This window comes from Scyliorhinus canicula, chromosome 4 (assembly GCF_902713615.1).
Source record: "Scyliorhinus canicula chromosome 4, sScyCan1.1, whole genome shotgun sequence".
Lineage (NCBI taxonomy): Eukaryota > Metazoa > Chordata > Chondrichthyes > Carcharhiniformes > Scyliorhinidae > Scyliorhinus > Scyliorhinus canicula.
The window spans coordinates 133,817,755-133,838,805 of NC_052149.1; the positions used below are offsets into that span (position 1 = coordinate 133,817,755).

At 50.3% G+C, this 21,051-nt stretch overlaps 1 protein-coding gene across 2 annotated transcripts in view; it reads right to left on the minus strand.

The window, feature by feature from the left end:
• Positions 1-6,157: 6,157 nt before the first annotated feature.
• Positions 6,158-21,051, minus strand: part of LOC119965021 (Kv channel-interacting protein 1-like) — a 604,872-nt gene continuing 589,978 nt past the window's right edge. For both annotated transcript variants that reach the window (XM_038795225.1, XM_038795226.1), the window contains exons 7-8: positions 15,956-16,018; positions 6,158-6,643 (exon numbers count right to left, since the gene is read on the minus strand). In XM_038795225.1, the coding sequence (XP_038651153.1) occupies positions 6,596-6,643; positions 15,956-16,018 (111 nt within the window). In that variant the 3' untranslated portion in view covers positions 6,158-6,595. The remainder of the gene's footprint in view (positions 6,644-15,955; positions 16,019-21,051) is intronic.

The window sequence follows — 21,051 nt, forward strand, 5'->3', positions numbered from 1 at the left end:
CAGAACTGCACGCAGTATTCCAAATGTGGCCGAACCAAAGTCCTATACAACTGTAACATGACCTGCCAACTCTTGTACTCAATACCCCGTCCGATGAAGGCAAGCATGCTGTATGCCTTCTTGACCACTCTATCAACCTGCGTTGCCACCTTCAGGGTACAATGGACCTGAACTCCCAGATCTCTCTGCACATCAATTTTCCCCAACACCCTTCCATTGACCATATAGTCCGCTCTTGAATTTGATCTTCCAAAATGCATCACCTCGCATTTGCCTGGATTGAACTCCATCTGCCATTTCTCTGCCCAACTCTCCAATCTATCTATATTTTGTTGTATTCTCTGACAGTCCTCCTCGCTATCTGCAACTCCACCAACCTTAGTATCATCTGCAAACTTGCTAATCAGACCACCTATACCTTCCTCCAGGTCATTTATGTAGATCACAAACAACAGTGGTCCGAGCACGGATACCTGTGGAACACCACTAGTCACCCTTCTCCATTTTGAGACACACCCTTCCACCACTACTCTCTGTCTCCTTTTGCCCAGCCAGTTCTTTATCCATCTAGCTAGTACACCCTGAACCCCATACGACTTCACTTTTTCCATCAACCTGCCATGGGAAACCTTATCAAACGCCTTACTAAAGTCCATGTATACGACATCTACAGCCCTTCACTCATCAATTAACTTTGTCACTTCCTCAAATAATTCTATTAGGTTTGTAAGACATGACCTTCCCTTCACAAAACCATGCTGCCTATCACTGATAAGTCTATTTTCTTCCAGATGTGAATAGATCCTATCTCTCAGTATCTTCTCCAACAGTTTGCCTATCACTGACGTCAAGCTCACAGGTCTATAATTCCCTGGATTATCCCTGCTACCCTTCTTAAACAAAGGGACAACATTAGCAATTCTCCAGTCCTCCGGGACCTCACCCGTGCTCAAGGATGCTGCAAAGATATTTGTTAAGGCCCCAGCTATTTCGACCCTCGCTTCCCTCAGTAACCTTGGATAGATCCCATCCGGTCCTGGGGACTTGTCCACCTTAATGTCTTTTAGAATACCCAAAACTTCCCCCTTCCGTATGACAACTTGACCGAGAGTATTTAAACATCCATCCCAAGCCTCAACATCCGTCTTGTTCCACTCCTTTGTGAATACCGATGCAAAGTACTCATTAAGAATCTCACCCATTTCCTCTGAGTCCACGCATAAATTCCCTCTTTTGTCTTTAAGTGGGCCAATCCTTTCTCTAGTTACCCTCTTGCTCCTTACATACAAATAAAATGCTTTGGGATTTTCCTTAACCCTGTTAGCCAAAGATATTTCATGACCCCTTTTAGCCCACTTTATTGCGCGTTTGAGATTCGTCCTACTTTCCCGATATTCCTCCAAAGCTTCATCAGTTTTGAATTGCCTCGATCCTATGTATGCTTCCTTTTTCATCTTAGCTAGTCTCACAATTTCACCCGTCATCCATGGTTCCCTAATCTTGCCATTTCTATCTCTCATTTTCACAGGAACATGTCTGTCCTGCGGGAGGGGGAAAGAGAATTTGTGGGAGAGGTAATTGGGGAAGAGGGAGAGATATTCTTGTGGGAAGTGATGGGTGGGGGAGTGGGTGGTGGTGTTGCAGCATGAACACGTTAGGGAATGATCAGGAGTAGTGTAATTTACCTTCATGGTTCAGAAATGATTCCCAACTAGTCAATGGGAATCAGGGAGAAAACCCTGCGCTGGTTGGACTCATACCTAGTGTTACATTCTGCTGCTTGCCGGACAGGATTAGTGCACTTGAAAGTGTCCAGTTGAATGTTTATTGATGAACAATAACATGGATGGGGTGTATATGGATTTCAGTAAGGCATTTAGAACATAAAACATAGAACATAGAACAGTACAGCACAGTACAGGCCCTTCGGCCCACGATGTTGTGCCTACCATTTATCCAAATCTAAGATCAACCTTAATCTCCGCCCCTTCAATTCACTGCTGTCCATGTGCCTGTCAGGAATGATGAAAAATCCTCAGGCCATTTTTGCAGTGGTGACTCAGCCATTTGTTGAGGTGTGACATTAGGCTGGCTGTTTCAGTAAGGTGAGAGATCCTGACCAATCATATTTACATCGAATTTACAGTGCAGAAGGAGGCCACTCGGCCCATCGAGTCTGCACCGGCTCTTGGAAAGAGCATCCTACCCAAGGTCAACACCTCCACCCTATCCCCATAACCCAGTAACCCCACCCAACACTAAGGGCAATTTTGGACACTAAGGGCAACTTAGCATGGCCAATCCACCTCACCCGCACATCTTTGGACTGTGGGAGGAAACCGGAGCACCCGGAGAAAACCCACGGACACATGGGGAGGACGTGCAGACTCCGCACAGAGTGACCCAAGCCGGAATCGAACCTGGGACCCTAGAGCTGTGAAGCAATTGTGCTATCCACAATACTACCGTGCTGCCCATATGGAAGATGTCCAAAAATTTACTGCAAGAAACGTTTTAAACTTAATATTAGCAAAATGTAGAATGACTAAAATGCCAGGAGAGACTTTTTGAAGGAGACCATGGGCAGGATTCTCCAATAATGCGGCTAATGGCACTGGCTTTCACACCATTCCCACCACATCCATGTTATTGTTCATCAATAAACATGCAACTGGTCACAAACTGGACGTTTTCAAGTGCACTAATCCTGTCCGGCAAGCAGCAGAATGTAACACTAGGTATGAGTCCAACCAGCGCAGGGTTTTCTCCCTGATTCTCACTGACTAGGTGTGGAGGAGTCAATCAGAGGAGACATGACTGGGGAGGAGGTGGCAGAATCCACTGGGGCAAGGGTTCTCTGGCGCCAACTGCCCCCGCAAGTGAGGAATTCTCCCCTTTCTAGGGGGCTAGGTTGCCGACAGAGTGGTTCCCGCAGCTCCAGCCGGTGCGGAACGGCCGGCATATTTCTGTGCATGCGCAGGGGTTCCCTTCTCCGCGCTGGCCCCGGGGCAATATGGCAGAGCCTTCCAGGGGCCCGGCGCAGAGTAAATTAGGCATCCCTGGAACCAGCCCGCTGCCAATCGGTAGGCCCCAATTGTGGGCCACGACACCGTGGGGGCTCCCCCGGGGTCAGTTCGCCCCGACTCCCCGTCCATTACGGTTCCCGCACACTTACCTTCCAGGTTCCGCCGTGTGGGAGGTGAGTAATCCACGGCGGCGGAACTCGGCCCATTGGGGCCCGGAGAATTGCTGGCGGGGCTGCTGTCAACAGCCCCCGACTGGCGCGATGGGAATCCCACGGGCGCATGAAAAACGGCGCCGGAGAATAGGGAAGTCGGCGTCAGGCCGGCGGGACGGGATTCCCCCCCCCCGCCCCCCCAGGATTCTCCGACCCGACGTAGGTTCGGAGAATCCCAGCCCATGATTCTCTTACTACACAAAGAGTATCAGAATGGTTTGTGAGTGGCTGTGTGGACCAGGGGATGATTATCTGTCTACCTATATCTGTATAGCAAATAATTAGAAGCACTGAACCATTTGAGGAATTATTATTCTCACATTATCTCAAAGAAAGATTCAAGGAGTTTATTAAGTTAATGATACACATACTGGCAACTGTTAACATCACAGAACTTATTTGGCTTCTTGTATGTTTAATGAAATAATGCAGTTGTTGGATCCAATGCCAATCTCAGCTCATTGGTTCACAGCATGCCTGCAAAACAAAAGCTATTACTCACAGTTGCATTCACCACTTTGCTCCATTCAAATTAAGAGAGTGGATTTATAAAAAGTGCCCAACTGACAGATATAGATCCCAGAAACGGAAAGTGAACTATTTTAACCATCAAACTTCAGATCATCCGAGGCATTTTGAAGATTAAGAGATTATGGAACGGTAGGAGGGAGCAGGTCGAGTTTGGGCTGAAGGAAGGCAGAGAAAGACAATGGAATGGAAAACCTCAGAAAGAAAGAGAGAAAACGCGAAAGAAAGAAAGAGGAGGAAAAAAGAAAGAAGGGAGGAAAATAAACAGTGAAAAGAGTGAGAGAAGAATGGGGAAGGGGAGAGTGAGAAAAGGGAAAAGAAAAGGGAGACATAAATGACAGGAATAGCTGAAGAGGATACAGAAACAAGAGGACTGAGGAGAGTGAGAAATGAGGGGAAATAAGAGAGAGAGGAAGCAATAAAACTAAAGAGAGAGGGACAGAGAGAAATGGAATGTGGTGAAGGAGAGAGAAATGGAATTTGGTGAATGCAAGAGAAATGGAATGTAGTGATGAAGAGACAAATGGAAAGTGGTGAGGAAGAGAGAAATAAAATGTGGTGATGAATGTGACAAATGGAATGTGGTGACTAAGAGAGAGGAAATGAAATATGATGAGGAAGGAAGAGAAATGGATTGTGGTGATGGAAAGAAACAGAATGTGGTGATGAAGAGATAAATGTACTGTGGCAAGTAAGAGAACAAAATGGGATCTGCTGAAGCAGAGTGAAAAATGAAATGTGGTGAGGAAGAGAGAAATGGAATGTGGTAAGGGAGAGTGAGAAATGGAGTGTTAGGTCAGTGAACCTCACGTCGATAGTTAGTAAATTATTGGAGAGAATTTTCAAAGACAGGATTTATACCCATTTGGAAACAAATGGACTCATTAGCGATAGACAGCATGGTTTTGTGAAGGGGAGGTCGTGCCTCGCTAACTTGATCAGCTTTTTCGAGGAGGTGACAAAGATGATTGATGAGGGGAGGTTAATGGATGTTGTTTACATGGACTTCAGTAAAGCCTTTGACAAGATGCCTCATGGCAGACTGGTACAAAAGGTGAAGTCATACGGGATCAGAGGTGAGTTGGCAAGATGGATACAGAACTGGCTAGGTCATAGAAGGCAAAGGGTAGCAGTAGAAGGGTGCTTTTCTGAATGGAAGGTTGTGACTAGTGGTGTTCCACAGGGATCAGTGCTGGTGCCTTTGTTGTTTGTAGTATACATAAATGATTAGTCGGAAAATGTAGCTGGTCTGATTAGTAAGTCCATCAAGGTTGGCAGGTAGTGTTGAGGATTCTCAGGGGATACAGCAGGACAGGGATGGGTTGGAGACTTGGGCAGAGAAATGGCAAATGGAGTTTAATCCGGACAAATGTGAGGTAATGCATTTTCATATTTCTAACATTGAGGGTAAATATACCGTAAATGACAAAACCCTTAGGAATATAGAAAGTCAGAGTGATCTGGGTATACAGGTCCACAGATCTTTGAAGGTGGCAACACAAATGGACAAGATAGTCAAGAAAGCATACGGAATGCTTACCTTCATTGGACAGGCCATCGAGTATAAAAACTGGCAAGACATGCTACAGTTCTATAGAACGTCAGTAAGGCTGCACTTGGAAAATTGCGCACTATTCTAGTCACCACACTGCCAGAAGGATGTGGAGGCCTTGGAGAGGGTACAGAGGAGGTTTACCAGGATGTTGCCTGGTCTGGAGGGTGTTAGCTATGCAGAGAGGCTGTATGGACTCGGACTGTTTTCAGTAGAATGACGGAGGTTGAGGGGTGAACTGGTAGAAATCTACAAGTTATGAGGATCATGGATAGAGTAGATGGGCAGGCACTCTTTCCCAGGGTGGAGGGGTCAGTCACCAGGGGCCATAGGTTTAAGGTCCGTGGGGCAAAATTTAGAGGAGCTGTGCAAGGCAGGCTTTTATACACAGAGGGTGGCGAGTGCCTGGGACGCATTACCAGGGGAGGTTGTGGAAGCAGATACATTAACGGCGTTCGAAAGGCATCTCGACAAATACATGGATAGGAAGGGTATAGAGGGATGTGGCACTAGAAAGTGCTGAGGGTTTTGGCCTAGGGTGGTATCGTGACCAGTACAGGTTTGGAGGGCTGAAGGGCCTGTTCCTGTGCTGAGGGAGAGTGGGAGATAGAGTGTGGTGAGTGAGAGTGAGAAATGGAGTGTGGTGAGGGAGAGTGGGAAATGGAATGAGGTGAGGGAGGGTGAGAAATGGAGTGTGGTGAGGGAGAGGGAGAAACGGAGTGTGGTGAGGGAGAGGAGAAATGGAGTGTGGTGAGGGAGTGTGAGAAATGGAGTGTGGTGAGGGAGAGGGAGAAATGGAATGTGGTGAGGGAGAGGGAGAAACGGAGTGTGGTGAGGGAGAGGAGAAATGGAGTGTGGTGAGGGAGAGGGAGAAACGGAATGTGGTGAGGGAGAGTGAGAAATGGAGTGTGGTGAGGGAGAGGGAGAAACGGAGTGTGGTGAAGCGTGCTATCTTTGTGCTTCTGGTTTGAACTTTAGTCAGATTGTAAGAATCAGCTGTGGAAGTGATCTCTGACCAGATGGGGGATCGCCATTGACACACCTCTGGCAGTGCCGCATGCATAACCAATTCAAAAGAAATGTCCGTTTAGAAGTTCTGTGCAAGTTTACAGGCATTTTTCTGTAGAAAATAGTTGTGAAGGAATCTCTTCAGGGTTATATACCACTTGGACAGACAACATGCACAAATGGAAGGGGAGGTCCAGGCACAACTTCTTGTTCAAAGTGTCCCAATAAAATCTCTCAATCTGGAAGTTCCATTTTCTCAATCCGAACGGCTACATCACATTTTCAAAAAGTTGCAAAGATCTCATGATATTTTCATCCTAAACAGAGGGAGAGACAGAGTTTCAGGTGAACAATGTTTAATCAACAAACACATAGCAGGAAGGGCTATAGCCTCATCACCAGCCAATAATCTCGATTGGTGCAGAACTGAGGCTCACACACCTGCAGAAAGACCAAGTCCAATTCAGTCTTTTCACCTGGAGTGGAAAATTGGCCAGCATTGCGATTCAAATTTTTAATAGCAACAGAAATCCTGGCCAATGCCCCTTTCCCACCACCTCTGCCCCCATTTATCCCCTCCCACATTACCTCTCAACCTCCAATTCCCCTGCTCCACATTCTCCCACGTACACCACTCCACCCCATTCCCTCCCCATCCCATTCACCCTGCCCCCATTCCTTATCCACCTCCCAACCCCATTCCCATTCCACCCATTCCCTCTCAATCCCATTCCCCCACCCCATTCCTCCTCCACCTCCCACACCCATTCTCACTCCTCCCCATTCCTCTCCCACTCTATTCCCCCTCCATCCCCATTCCCTCTCGTCCCCATTCTCCCTCCGTCCCCATTCCCCCTCCGTCCCCATTCCCCCTCCGTCCCCATTCCCCCTCCGACCCCATTCCCCCTCCATCCCCATTCCCTCTCGTCCCCATTCTCCCTCCGTCCCCATTCCCCCTCCGTCCCCATTCCCCCTCCGTCCCCATTCCCCCTCCGTCCCCATTCCCCCTCCGTCCCCATTCCCCCTCCGTCCCCATTCCCCCTCGTCCCCATTCCCCCTCCGTCCCCATTCCCCCTCCGTCCCCATTCCCCCTCCGACCACATTCCCCCTCCGACCACTTTCCCCTCCGACCACTTTCCCCCTCCGTCCACATTCCCCCTCCGTCCCCTTTCCCCCTCCGTCCCCATTCCCCCTCCGTCCCCATTCCCCCTCTGACCACATTCCCCCTCTGTCCCCATTCCCCCTCTGTCCCCATTCCCCCTCTGTCCCCATTTCCCCTCTGTCCCCACTCCCCCTCTGTCCTTAATCTGCTCCACATTATCCCTTCACCTCATCCCCACTCTGTCCTTAATCATCCTCTCCCACATTCCCCCTCTACCCCATTCCCTCTCTATCCCCATTCTGCTTCCGCCCCTCAACATCCCTACCCTATTCCCCCTCTGCTCCAATCCACTTCTGCCCCATTCCCCCTCTATACGCATTCCCCCTCCAAACGCATTTCTCCTCTGCCCCATTTCCCCCTCAGCCTCACATGCATTCCCCCTCTGCCCCCATTCCCCCTCTGCTCCATTCACCCTCTGCCCCCATTCCCCTCTGCTCCATTCCCCCTCTGCTCCATTCCCCCTCTGCTCCATTCCCCCTCTGCTCCATTGCCCCTCTGCTCCATTGCCCCTCTGCTCCATTACCCCTCTGCCCCCATTCCCCCTCTGCCCCATTTTCCCTCTGCCCCCATTCTCCCTCTGCTCCCATTCTCCCTCTGCCACCATTCCCCCTCTGCTCCATTCCCCCTCTGCCCCCATTCCCCCTCTGCCCCCATTCCCCCTCTGCCCCCATTCCCCCTCTGTCCCCATTCCCCCTCTGCACCATTCTTCCTCTGCTCCATTACCCCTCTGCCCCCATTCCCCCTCTGCTCCATTACCCCTCTGCTCCATTCCCCCTCTGCCCCCATTACCCCTCTGCCCCCATTCCCCCTCTGCCCCCCATTCCCCCTCTGCCCCCATTACCCCTCTGCCCCCATTCCCCCTCTGCCCCCATTCCCCCTCTGCCCCCAATCCCCCTCTGCCTCCATTCCCCCTCTGCTCCATTCTCCCCTCTGCCCCATTCCCCCTCTGCTCCATTCTCCCTCTGCCCCATTCTCCCTCTGCTCCATTCTCCCTCTGCCACATTCCCCCTCTGCCCCCATTCCCCCTCTGCCCCCATTCTCCCTCTGCTCCATTCTCCCTCTGCCCCCATTCCCCCTCTGCCCCCATTCCCCCTCTGCTCCATTACCCCTCTGCTCCATTCCCCCTCTGCTCCATTCCCCCTCTGCTCCATTACCCCTCTGCCCCCATTACCCCTCTGCCCCATAACCCCTCTGCTTCATTCTCCCTCTGCTCCATTACCCCTCTGCCCCCATTCCCCCTCTGCCCCATTCCCACTCTGCCCCCATTACCACTCTGCCCCATTCTCCCTCTGCTCCATTACCCCTCTGCCCCCATTCCCCCTCTGCCCCCATTCCCCTTCTGCTTCATTCTCCCTCTGCTTCATTCCCCCTCTGCCCCATTCCCCCTCTGCCCCCATTCCCCCTCTGCCCCCATTCCCCTTCTGCTTCATTCTCCCTCTGCTCCCATTCCCCCTCTGCCCCATTCCCACTCTGCTCCATTACCCCTCTGCCCCCATTCCCCCTCTGCTCCATTCTCCCTATGCCCCCATTCCCCCTCTGCCCCATTCCCACTCTGCTCCATTACTCCTCTGCCCCATTCCCCCTCTGCTCCATTCTCCCTCTGCCCCCATTCCCCCTCTGCCCCATTCCCACTCTGCTCCATTCCCCCTCTGCCCCCATTCCCCCTCTGCCCCCATTCCCACTCTGCCCCCATTACCACTCTGCCCCATTCTCCCTCTGCCCCCATTCCCCCTCTGCTCCATTCTCCCTCTGCCCCCATTCCCCCTCTGCCCCCATTCCCCCTCTGCCCCATTCCCCCTCTGCCACATTCCCCCTCTGCCACATTCCCCCTCTGCCACATTCCCCCTCTGCCCCCATTCCCCCTCTGCCCCATTCCCCCTCTGCCCCATTCCCACTCTGCTCCATTACCCCTCTGCCCCCATTCCCCCTCTGCTCCATTCTCCCTCTGCCCCCATTCTCCCTCTGCCCCCATTCCCCCTCTGCCCCATTCCCCCTCTGCCCCATTCCCCCTCTGCCACATTCCCCCTCTGCCCCCATTCCCCCTCTGCCCCCATTCCCCCTCTGCTCCATTCTCCCTCTGCTCCATTACTCCTCTGCCGCCATTACCCCTCTGATCCATTCTCCCTCTGCTCCATTACCCCTCTCCCGCCATTCCCACTCTGATCCATTCCCCCTCTGCCCCCATTCCCACTCTGATCCATTCTCCCTCTGCTCCATTACCCCTCTCCCGCCATTCCCACTCTGATCCATTCCCCCTCTGCCCCCATTCCCACTCTGCTCCATTCTCCCTCTGCTCCATTCCCCCTCTGCCCCATTCCCCCTCTGCCCCCATTCTCCCTCTGCTCCATTCTCCCTCTTCCCCCATTCCCCCTCTGCCCCCATTCCCCCTCTGCCCCCATTCTCCCTCTGCCCCCATTCTCCCTCTGCTCCATTCTCCCTCTGCCCCCATTCTCCCTCTGCTCCATTCCCCCTCTGCCCCATTCCCCCTCTGCTCCATTCTCCCTCTGCTCCATTCCCCCTTCGTCCCCATTTCCCTCCTTCCCATCCCATTCCCACTCCTCCCCACCTGGTTTCCACTCCCCCATTCCCCACTCATACTCCCACTCCCATTCCTGCTCCTTCTCCAGTCCCCCTCCTCCTCATTCCCCCTCCTCCCCATTCCCCCTTCTCTTCCATTCTCTCCTCCTCTCATATTCCTGCTCCTCCCTCATTTCCCTCCCCCCCCACCTGATTCCCATCCATCCCGCATTCCCCCTTCCTACTTCCACTCCCATTCCTGTTCCTTACCTATCCCCCCACTCCTCTCACCATTTCCCCCTCATCCCCATTCCCTTTCTTCCCCCATTCCCCTCCTCACCATTTTCCCCATTCCCTCCCCATTGCAACCTCCTCCCCCTTTACACGATAGGAGCAGAATTGGACCACTTAGCCCATCAAGCCTTTTCCATTCAATACCATAATGGTTGATCTTGGGCTTCAACTCCATTTTCCCGCTTGCTCACATTTCCATTAATTCCCAAGAGACCAGAAATCTGTCTGCCTCAGCCTTAAATATATTCAATGATGGAGCACCACAACCCTCTGTGGTAGAAAGTTCCAAAGATTCACAATGCTTTGAGTGAAGAAATTTCTCCTCATCTCCATCCTAAATAATCGGGCCCTCATCCGGAGACCCGTGTTCTAGATTCCCCAACGAGCAGACACAATCTCTCAGCGTTCACCCTATCAAACCCCTTCACAATTCTGCCGTTTTCAACGAGATCACCTCTCATTCGCTGAAACTCCAGAGATTATGAACCTAATTTACTTATCACAGGACAAACCTGCTCATTGCAGAACTCAATCTAGTGAACCTTTACTGTACCGTCCCCAGTGTAAGTATATCTTTCTAAAATGTGGAGACCAAAACTGCGCACAGTATTCCAGATGTGATCTCACCAAAACTCTGTGCAACTGGAGCAGGACTTCATTATTCCTGTACTCCAATCCCCTTGCAGTGAAGGCCAACCTAATTGCTAATTGTTCCTAATTGCTTTGTGCACCTGTGTGCTAACTTTCTGCATTCCTTGTACAAGCATATCAAGTTTCTTTGAACATCATTGGGGTGGCATGCTGATGCAGTGGTTAGCACTGCGGCCTCACAGCACCAGGGAGCCAGGTTCAATTCGGACCTCAGGTTATTGTCTGTGTGGAGTTTGCATGTTCTCCCTGTGCCTGGGTGGGTTTCCTCAGGGTGCTTTGGTTTCCTCCCACTGTCCAAAGATGTGCAGGCTTGGTGGATTGGCCATGCTAAATTGCCCCTAAAATGTCCAAAGGTTGGGTGGGGTTACAGGGATAAGGTGGGAGATTTGGCCTAGGTAGGGTGGTCTTTCGAAGGGCAGTGCAGATCGAAGGGCCGAATGGCCTCCTTCTGCACTGTAGTGATTCTCTGATTATATGATCAAGACTCACAAGTTTGTTACCATTTAAAAAATATTCTGCCTTTTTATTCTTATGACCAAAGTGAATAACTTCACACTTTGTTGCATTATACACTACCTGCCATCTTGTTGCCCACTCACCTAACCCACCTTTGTCTTTGTGCAACCTCTCTCGCTACCTCCCACAGCTTTCCTTCCCACCTAGCTTGGCATCATCAGAAATTTTGATACAATACTCTCTGTCTCTTTATTCAAGTCATTAATATATAGTAAATAGCTGAAGCCCCAGCACTGACCCTTAAAGCATTCCACTATTCACTGCCTACCAACTTGAAGTTTATCCCCACTCTTCAATTTCTATCCATTAACCAATCCTCTATCCATGTTAAAATTATTACCCCCAACTCCATGAGCCCTTATCATGCCTATTAACCTTTTGTGTGACATCAAATGCCTTTTGAAATCCAGGTATGTTACTTCTACTGGTTCCCCTTTATCTGTCCAACTAATTCCATCCTCAAAAAGCTCTTAATGTACTTTTCAAAACAGGATTTCCATTTAGTAAAACCATGTTGACTTGTTCTAATCATACCTTGTCTTTTCTGAGTGCTTTTTTTACACTGTTTTAATGATGGATACCAGCCTTTTTCTAATGGCTGGTGCTAAGCTGGCCTGCAGTTCACTGATTTCTCTCTCCCTCCTTTGCTGAAAAGTGGTGTAACATTTTCCAAATTCCAACCTATTGGGACTGTTCCTGAATCTAAGGCATTTTGGAAAATCATAGCCAGCATACATATGATCCATGCCATTATCTCTTTTCAAGCCCTCGGTTGTATACCATCAGCTCCCAGGGATTGGTTGGATTTTAGTCTCCTAAGTTTCACCAATCATTCTCTGCTGATATTAATTTTCTCACTATTTTTCAATTTGGATAATTTCCCCTGTCTCCGCTTCTAAGGAGTCAATGTCTGCTTCAGCTACTCCTCCTTTTTATATACTGAGAAAAACCTCTTCCAATTTGTTTTTATATACCCGCAGGTTTATTCCGTATTCTATTTTTTTCTCTTTTAATGAACATTTGATGGCCCTTTGTTGGTTTCTAAAACACTCCCAATCCTCAGACTTGCTACATTTTTTTTTGCAACATTGTAAGCCTCTTCTTTTCATCTAAGACTATCCCTAACTTTCTGAGTGAGCTACAGGGAGGTCTTTTTTTATATTTTTCAACAAAGTGCATTTTTGATGAACATTTTAAATTGTTTCTTTGAATATTTCCCACTGTTCATTTCCGTAATACCTTTTAGTCTAGTTGTCCAATTAACCTTAGCCAGTTCTCCCCTCATACCTCTTCAATTGGCTTTGTTTAAGTTTAAAATTCTTGTTTGTGATAAGTTTTCAAACTTAACATGGAATTCAATGGTATTATGATCATTATTTCCCAGAGGAACTTTCACCACAACATCGCTATTTAACTCTGCTTTATTACATAATACTAGATTGAAGATAACTTTAAATCCAGGCAGTTCTACAATCCATTGCTCCAAGGAACTATCACCAAAACATTCTACAAATTAATTCTCTGGACCATTCTTGTCAGTTTGATTGTCCCAGTCTGTATGACGATTATGACATTGTCTTTGTTACAAGCTCTGATAATTTCTTGTTTGATGATCTGTTCAATATATAACGACAGTTCAGGAGTCAAGAAAATACTCCTACCAGAGTTTTCTAATTCTTGTTATTCCCAATTCCTACCCAAAGGATAGCTTTGACAAAGGGTCATCTGGACTTGAAACGTTAGCTCTATTCTCTCCCTCCAGATGCTGCCAGACCTGCTGAGATTTTCCAGCATTTTCCTCCTTGGTTTCAGATTCCAGCATCCACAGTAATTTGCTTTTATCCTACCCACACGGATTATAATTCATGATCTTCAGAGGCCAGATCTTCACAAAGGAAAACAATCCCACCTTTCCCAATCTATCTATGGAACTGAAGTTTCTCATCTCTGGAACCATTCAATTTTCTTCACATCCTTCATAAAATGTGATGTCCAGAATTTGACATAATACCCCAGCTGAAATGAAACAGTGCCTTATAAAGGTTCCAATGTAGCTTTCTTACTTTTGTTAAGGTATGTCCTTATTTATAAATCTCAGGATCCTCTAGGCCTTTTGAACCATTTTCTCCACCTGTCCTGCCACATTTCAGTGATTTCTGCACACATGGTGCCATGCCTCTGATATTCTGGATATTACCAATTTGTTCCTGATGGAACCATCAATTCTACGACAGGTGCTTGTAGGATTAGAATAGCGGTTTTAATATACTTACAACAGAGCCAGCCTGTTAGCCGTTGAACTTTCGGTGAACTGGCTGGCTGACTCTGTGGCACGGATCTTTATACAGCAGCTCCAGGGGGAGGAGTTCTGGGCGGAGCCAAGGGGGGGGAGCCCAGTACAAGCTCTCGAGTACTCCCAGAGCTACTCCCCCTGGTGGTCAGGTAGTGCAACTGCACTTACAATATCAGTACATATATATACTGGGAACAGAGTGACATTGGTAACTTATAATACCGTGTGAATCTCATTCACCACAGTTCCTTAATAGTATTTATTGTATTTTCCCATTGCCTTTCCACATTGAAGTGTTCCCTCAGCCCAGCGCTGTAAACCTGCCAATCCATTGACTGCATTTAATCTTCACTTCTGTCTGACAATTAAAAATCTAATGGTCAAACGCACTCCTCTTATTTCTTTCCAATTACAAATTCTTCCACCCATATTTAGAAGGAAGTTGGTGAGCTGTAATTATACCCTCATGGCTGTGGGAGAGTTGTAGCACTGCTGCTGGCCAGGGTTTTGGGGAGGGTGCATATACAATGTGACATAGAACATAGAACATAGAACATTACAGCGCAGTACGGGCCCTTCGGCCCTCAATGTTGCGCCGACCCGTGAAACCATCTGAAGCCTATCTGACCTACACTATTCCATTTTCATCCATATGTCTATCCAGTGACCACTTAAATGCCCTTAAATTTGGCGAGTCTACTACTGTTGCAGGCAGGGCATTCCACACCCCTACTACTCTCTGAGTAAAGAAACTGCCTCTGACATCTGTCCTATATCTACCACCCCTCAATTTAAAGCTATGTCCCCTCGTGTTGGTCATCACCATCCGAGGAAAAAGACTCTCACTGTCCACCCTATCTAACCCTCTGACTATCTTATATGTCTCTATTAAGTCACCTCTCAGCCTTCTCCTCTGTAACGAAAACAACCTCAAGTCCCTGAGCCTTTCCTCGTAAGACCTTCCCTCCATTCCAGGCAACATCCTAGTAAATCTCCTCTGAACCCTTTCCAAAGCTTCCACATCCTTCCTATAATGTGGTGACCAGAACTGCACGCAGTACTCCAGGTGCGGCCGCACCAGAGTTTTGTACAGCTGCAGCATGACCCCGTGGCTCCGAAACTCAATCCCCCTACTGATAAAGGCTAGCACACCATATGCCTTCTTAACAGCCCTATTAACCTGGGTGGCAACATTCAGGGATTTATGTACCTGGATACCGAGATCTCTCTGTTCATCTACACTACCGAGAATCTTGCCATTAGCCCAGTACTTTGCATTCCTGTTACTCCTTCCAAAGTGAACCACCTCACACTTTTCCGCATTAAACTCCATCTGCCACCTCTCAGCCCAGCTCTGCAGCTTATCTATGTCCCTCTGTAACCTATAACATCCTTCAGCACTATCCACAAGTCCACCGACCTTCGTGTCATCTGCAAATTTACTAACCCATCCTTCTACACCCTCTTCCAGGTCATTTATAAAAATGACAAACAGCAGTGGCCCCAAAACAGATCCTTGCGGTACACCACTAGTAACTGAACTCCAGGATGGACATTTGCCATGTTAACAGTAACTTAAAACTCTCTCTGCTAGTTCCTCAGAGTGGGGACTACATCCGTGACAGGAACAGACTTGTGGAGACTTTTAATGCGAGGAGGCTCCTGCGCTGCAGATATCACATGGTTCTGTCTTACCAGGAATCTCTCCCGCTCTCCCACTCTTACTACCTCCCATTGGTGAATTGGAGGGATTTACAAATTGATAATCACCCTGTTTGGACACGTTATGGCTAAACAGGTCCTGGAGTGAGGCTCAAGTCTGCAGCTGCAGGCTCACAGGCAGGGATTCTACATGCTGTTCCAAAGCAGATAAAACTTCAAATCAAGGACAGAATGAATTGCCATTCATTATTGGCCCCGAGATGGTAAGCGACATTCAGGCTGCTTGTTCAGGATTCCGTGAAGTTTGCACCCAAGTTGCTGCAAATAGTCATAGTTCACTTCCTGTGATCTTAAAATGGTGATTGAACTGGGTACCCTGATCTAATCATTCCTTTAGTTCACTTAAAGACTGGTGTTACTGTCCTGTGCGCAATGCATTTTTAAAAAACTGTGCCTCACTCCCAGAATTCACCCCCACATTGAAAGAGAGTTGGATAGTGTGTAGGTGTGGCTCCCAGTTCCACAGTCACTTACCTGCAGGCAGGATTCTATAAACTCATCAATCGTTACCACGCCATCTTTGTTCTTGTCCATTTTCTGTAAGGATTGACATAAAAGATCATTCAGAAACGTTTGAGGAGGGAATCACACCAGTTTATTCTATGCACAAAACAGTCACTGTGAATTTTAAATTGTGATTAAATGAAGCCCATGCAATGGAACAAGATCACTTGTTTGCTCTTCTTCACCAAACACTATCAAGAATTTAAATTCACACCCTGCAAGGATGATGAAAAAGGCTTGGGAACATGGGAACAACAAATGTACCGAGTCACAAAATATATCCTTGTTCCTGCAATGCCGCGAGGTCAAAATCCTGGAACTCACACCCTCACATCAATGTGGGTATGTCTACACCACAGGACACCAGGTTCAAGTAGGCAGCTCACCTCCACCTTCTCAAGGTCAATTAGGAATGGACAATAAATGCTGGATTACCAGCATTACCCATATCCAGAAGAATAGTTTCAAAGTGAAAGGCTAATTTGGAATTGGGTGCCATATCCACAACTGTAAGACATGAGATATCTGATTGATCAATTGACCACAGAAGCGAAGTTATAGTCCGAAACTGAAGGCTTTAATAGACAAGATGTTTCCCCAGCAGCTCAGGTCCAGAAAGGAAGCTGTGGGGAACACACGGGCTCTTATACAGAGCGCCTCTTACAGGGCGGAGCTACCTTACAGCTCTAGCCAATGGATGACTAATGTTACATACCATTGGGCCAATCAGCAGCGAGCCTTCTCCACCAATGGTATCTCGGCATTGCTAGTTACTGTAATACCTCTAGTCATACTACCACATTCACCCCCTATTGAAAAAGAATCCGGTGGGGGGGGTGGTGGCGGATTGGTCGCCCGACCATAACTGGTGGTCCACCCGGGTTGAATAGCATACTGGTAGTATGACTAGTGTTGAGGTGCTGCGCTACTTTCGTACTGCGTCTGCCCACTGGCCCATAACTATTTACAAGGACATAATACAGTTTCACAATTACACAATTGGCCATATACATGTCACATTAAAAGGTCTATATACAGTTCATAGCGACACAATCAGATGGTCGGGGCCTTGGTTGTCCTTTGCGATCGACGGAGCTTCGGCGGAGACATCGGTGAATGTGCAGGCGTCTGTGACTCCGGGAGCGTGGATCCAGTCCCCATAACGGCTTCAACACCCCTAGGTGGCGCTGGTGAGGCTGACCCAGGGAGGGGGCATCCAGACCTTTAGATGGCGCTGCTGGGGAGGTTGACTGGCCAGTGAAGGGAGCGTCTGTAGAGTGCTGCGGTGGGCGGGGGGGTCCAGGCAGGGCTGGCGGGAAAAACGGTTGTCCAGGACAGGGGGAGACAGTGAGGTGCGCCGGTGGGGGGTGGGGGGGGGGGGGGGGGGGGCTGGTGGCGAGGGCGAGGGAGGGGATCCGGTGGGCACCAGGTCCCGTAGGGAGACCGTGTCTTGTCGGCCGTCAGGGTACTCCACCTACGCATACTGGGGGTTAGCGGGGAGTAAATGGACCCTCTCGACCAACGGGTCCGACTTGTGCGCCCGCACATGTTTCTGGAGCAGGATGGGCCTGGGGGCTGCCAGCCAGGTCAGGAGCGGGGTCCCTGAGGAGGTCTTCCTAGGGAAGACAAGGAGACGTTCGTGAGGCGTTTGGTTAGTTGCAGTGCAAAGCAGAGACCGGATGGAGTGGAGGGCGTCTGGGAGGACCTCCTGCCAGCGGGGGACTGGGAGATTCCTGGACCATAGGGTTCCAGACCGTTCCTTTCTCCCTCTCGACCTGTCCGTTACCCCGGGGGTTGTAACTGGTCGTCCGGCTCGAGGCAATGCCCTTGCTGAGCAGGAATTGATGCAGTTCGTCACTCATAAAAGAGGACCCCCTATCACTGTGTATGTAGGCGGGGAATCCGAACAGGGAGTAAATGCCGTGGAGGGCTTTTATGATGGTGGTTGTGGTCATGTCGGGGCAGGGGATGGCGAACGGGAAGCGGGAGTACTCGTCAATCACGTTGAGGAAGTAAGTGTTGCAGTTGGTAGAGGGGAGGGGACCTTTGAGGTCCATGCTGAGGCTTTCAAAGGGACGGGAAGCCTTTATCAGATGCACTTTCTCCAGACGGTAGAAGTGCGGTTTACACTCCGCGCAGATGTGGCAGTTCCTAGTGACTGTCCTGACCTCCCCGATGGAGTAGGGGAGGTTGCGGGTCTTTACGAAATGGAAGAAATGAGTGACCCCCGGGGTGGCAGACGTCCTCGTGAAAGGCTCGGAGGCGGTCCACTTGTGCGTTGGCACTGGTGCCGCGGGACAGGGCATCAGGAGGCTCGTTTAGCTTCCCGGGATGATACAGGATCTCGTAGTTATAGGTGGATAATTCGATCATCCACCGCAGGATCTTGTCGTTCTTTATCTTGCATTGTCGAACATGAAAGCTACCGACCGTTGGTCCATGAGGAGGGTAAACCTCCTGCCGGCCAGATAATGCCTCCAATGTCACACAGCTTCTACTATGGCCTGTGCTTCCTTCTCCACCGAGGAGTGGCGGATTTTGGAAGTGTGGAGGGTACGCGAGAAGAAGGCCAAGGGTCTGCCCGCTTGGTTGAGGGTGGCCGCCAGAGCTACGTCAGACGCGTCGCTCTTGACTTGGAAGGGGAGGGACTCGTCAATGGTACACATCGTGGCCTTTGCAATGTCTGCTTTGATGCGGCTGAAGGCCTGGCGGGCCTCCGTCGACAGGGGGAAAGTGGTAGTTTGGATGAGAGGACGGGCTTTGTCGGCGTAGTTGGGGACCCACTTAGCGTAATAAGAGAAGAACCCGAGGCAGCGCTTCAGGGCCTTGGAGCAGTGAGGGAGGGGGAACTCCATAAGGGGGTGCATGCGTTCCGGGTTGGGGCCTATCACTCCATTTCGCACTACATAGCCGAGGATGGCTAGGTGGTCGGTGCTAAACACTCATTTATCCTTGTTATACGTTAGCTTCAGGAGTTTTGCGGTCTGGAGGAATTTTCGGAGGTTGGTGTCGTGGTCCTGCTGATCGTGGCCGCAAATGGTGACATTATCGAGATATGGGAATGTTGCTCGTAAACCGTATCGGTCGACCATTTGGTCCATCTCTCACTGGAAGACCGAGACCCTGTTTGTGACACCGAAGGGAACCCTGAAGAAGTGGTAGAGTCGCCCATCCGCCTCGAACGCAGTGTACCTGCGATCGCTCGTGCGGATGGGGAGCTGGTGGTAGGCGGACTTTAGGACTACCGTGGAGAAGACCATGTACTGTGCGATCCTGTTGACCAGGTCGGATATACGGGGTAGGGGATACGCATCCAGTTGCATAAACCTGTTGATGGTCTGGCTGTAGTCGATGACCATCCTGTTCTTGTCCCCGGTCTTTACCACCACAACCTGGGCTCTCCAGGGACTGTTGCTAGCCTCGACGACCCCTTCCTTCAGGAGCCGTTGGACCTCGGACCTGATGAACGTCCGATCCTGGACACTGTACCGTCTGCTCCTAGTGGCGACAGGTTTGCAATCTGGGGTGAGGTTTGCAAACAGGGTGGGGGGATCGACCTTGAGGGTCGCGAGGCTGGAGACAGTGAGGGGGGGTATAGGGCTGCCGAATTTAAACGTTAGACTCTGAAGATTGCACTGAAAATCCAACCCTAGGAGTGTGGATTTGCAGAGGTGGGGGAGGACGTAGAGCCTGTAATTCTTGAACTTCCTCCCTTTGACCGTGAGGTTCGCTACACAATACCCTTTTATTGCAACTGAATGGGAGCCGGAGGCCAGGGCGATTTTTTGATTGACAGGGTGGACAGGAAGAGAACAGCGCCTTACCGTGTCGGGGTGTATAAAGCTCTCCGTGCTCCCAGAGCCGAGCAGACAGGACGTCTCGTGCCTGTTGATCAATACCGATGGAGTAGATCATCCCTATCTGGGACTGCGCCACCTCCATCTGAGCTTGTGTGATGCCATCCAGCATCTGGGCAATGCCGTGGATGCTCTCAGCGATGGCCTGCTGAGACTGGGCCATGGCCTGCTGAGACTGGGCCATGGCCTGCTGAGACTGGAACATGGCCTGCTGAGACTGGGCCATGGCCTGCTGAGACTGGGCCAGCATCTGGGCAATGCCGCCGATGCTCTCAGCGATGGCCTGCTGAGACTGGGCCATGGCCTGCTGAGACTGGGCCATCATCTGGGCAATGCCGTGGATGCTCTCAGCGATGGCCTGCTGAGACTGGGCCATGGCCTGCTGAGACTGGGCCATCATCTGGGCAATGCCGTGGATGCTCTCAGCGATGGCCTGCTGAGACTGGGCCATGGCCTGCTGAGACTGGGCCATGGCCTGCTGAGACTGGGCCAGACTGCGGAGCACGGCTGAGATGTCCAGGTGGCCCTGGAGCATGGCTGCCTGTGAGAGGGCAGCCATGTCCTGGGCCACGGATGGCGCATGCACATTGATGTACCATCAATTGGACGCGAGGCACGATGAAGGTCCAAACTTAGGCTTTAATCAGCTAGATGTTAGCCCGGTGGTCGACTACAGTGTAAGGCCGACCGCCAGGAACTCTGGATACTTACCTCGGAGGCGGGGTCTACTAGCCTCTCGACCAATTGGTGAGCAGTCACATGACTAGTCCCAGCCAATCAGCCGAGAGACACATGACCAGCCAGAGCCAATGGGAAACCAGTGCTCTGCACCAATGGCAGTGCTCCCATTCATACCACCACACACATGAAGCCCCATGCCTTGCATAACCTGACCCATGGCCGACCCCGTTGCCCCCAATGCCTCCACCGCAGATGCCACCAGTGCGCCTGAGAAGCAGCCATGACCGGCACCACTCCCTGCTCCTGGATGCGGATGGACTCCTCCATCTGCATCTGCAGCTGCTGGAAGCCGGCCGTCATCCTGTTGTCTAGTCCCTGGGTGTCCAAATGCATCGGGTCTGTGGGTGGGTCTGTCCGGGAACCGTCTAGGCGGCAGCTGGTTGCTGGGGCTGGGCTGCCTTCCGACCGCCTAGCCCCTCAACTGCTCCTATTTCCACCTGCTGTACCGGGACAGCTCTGTGGAGCACA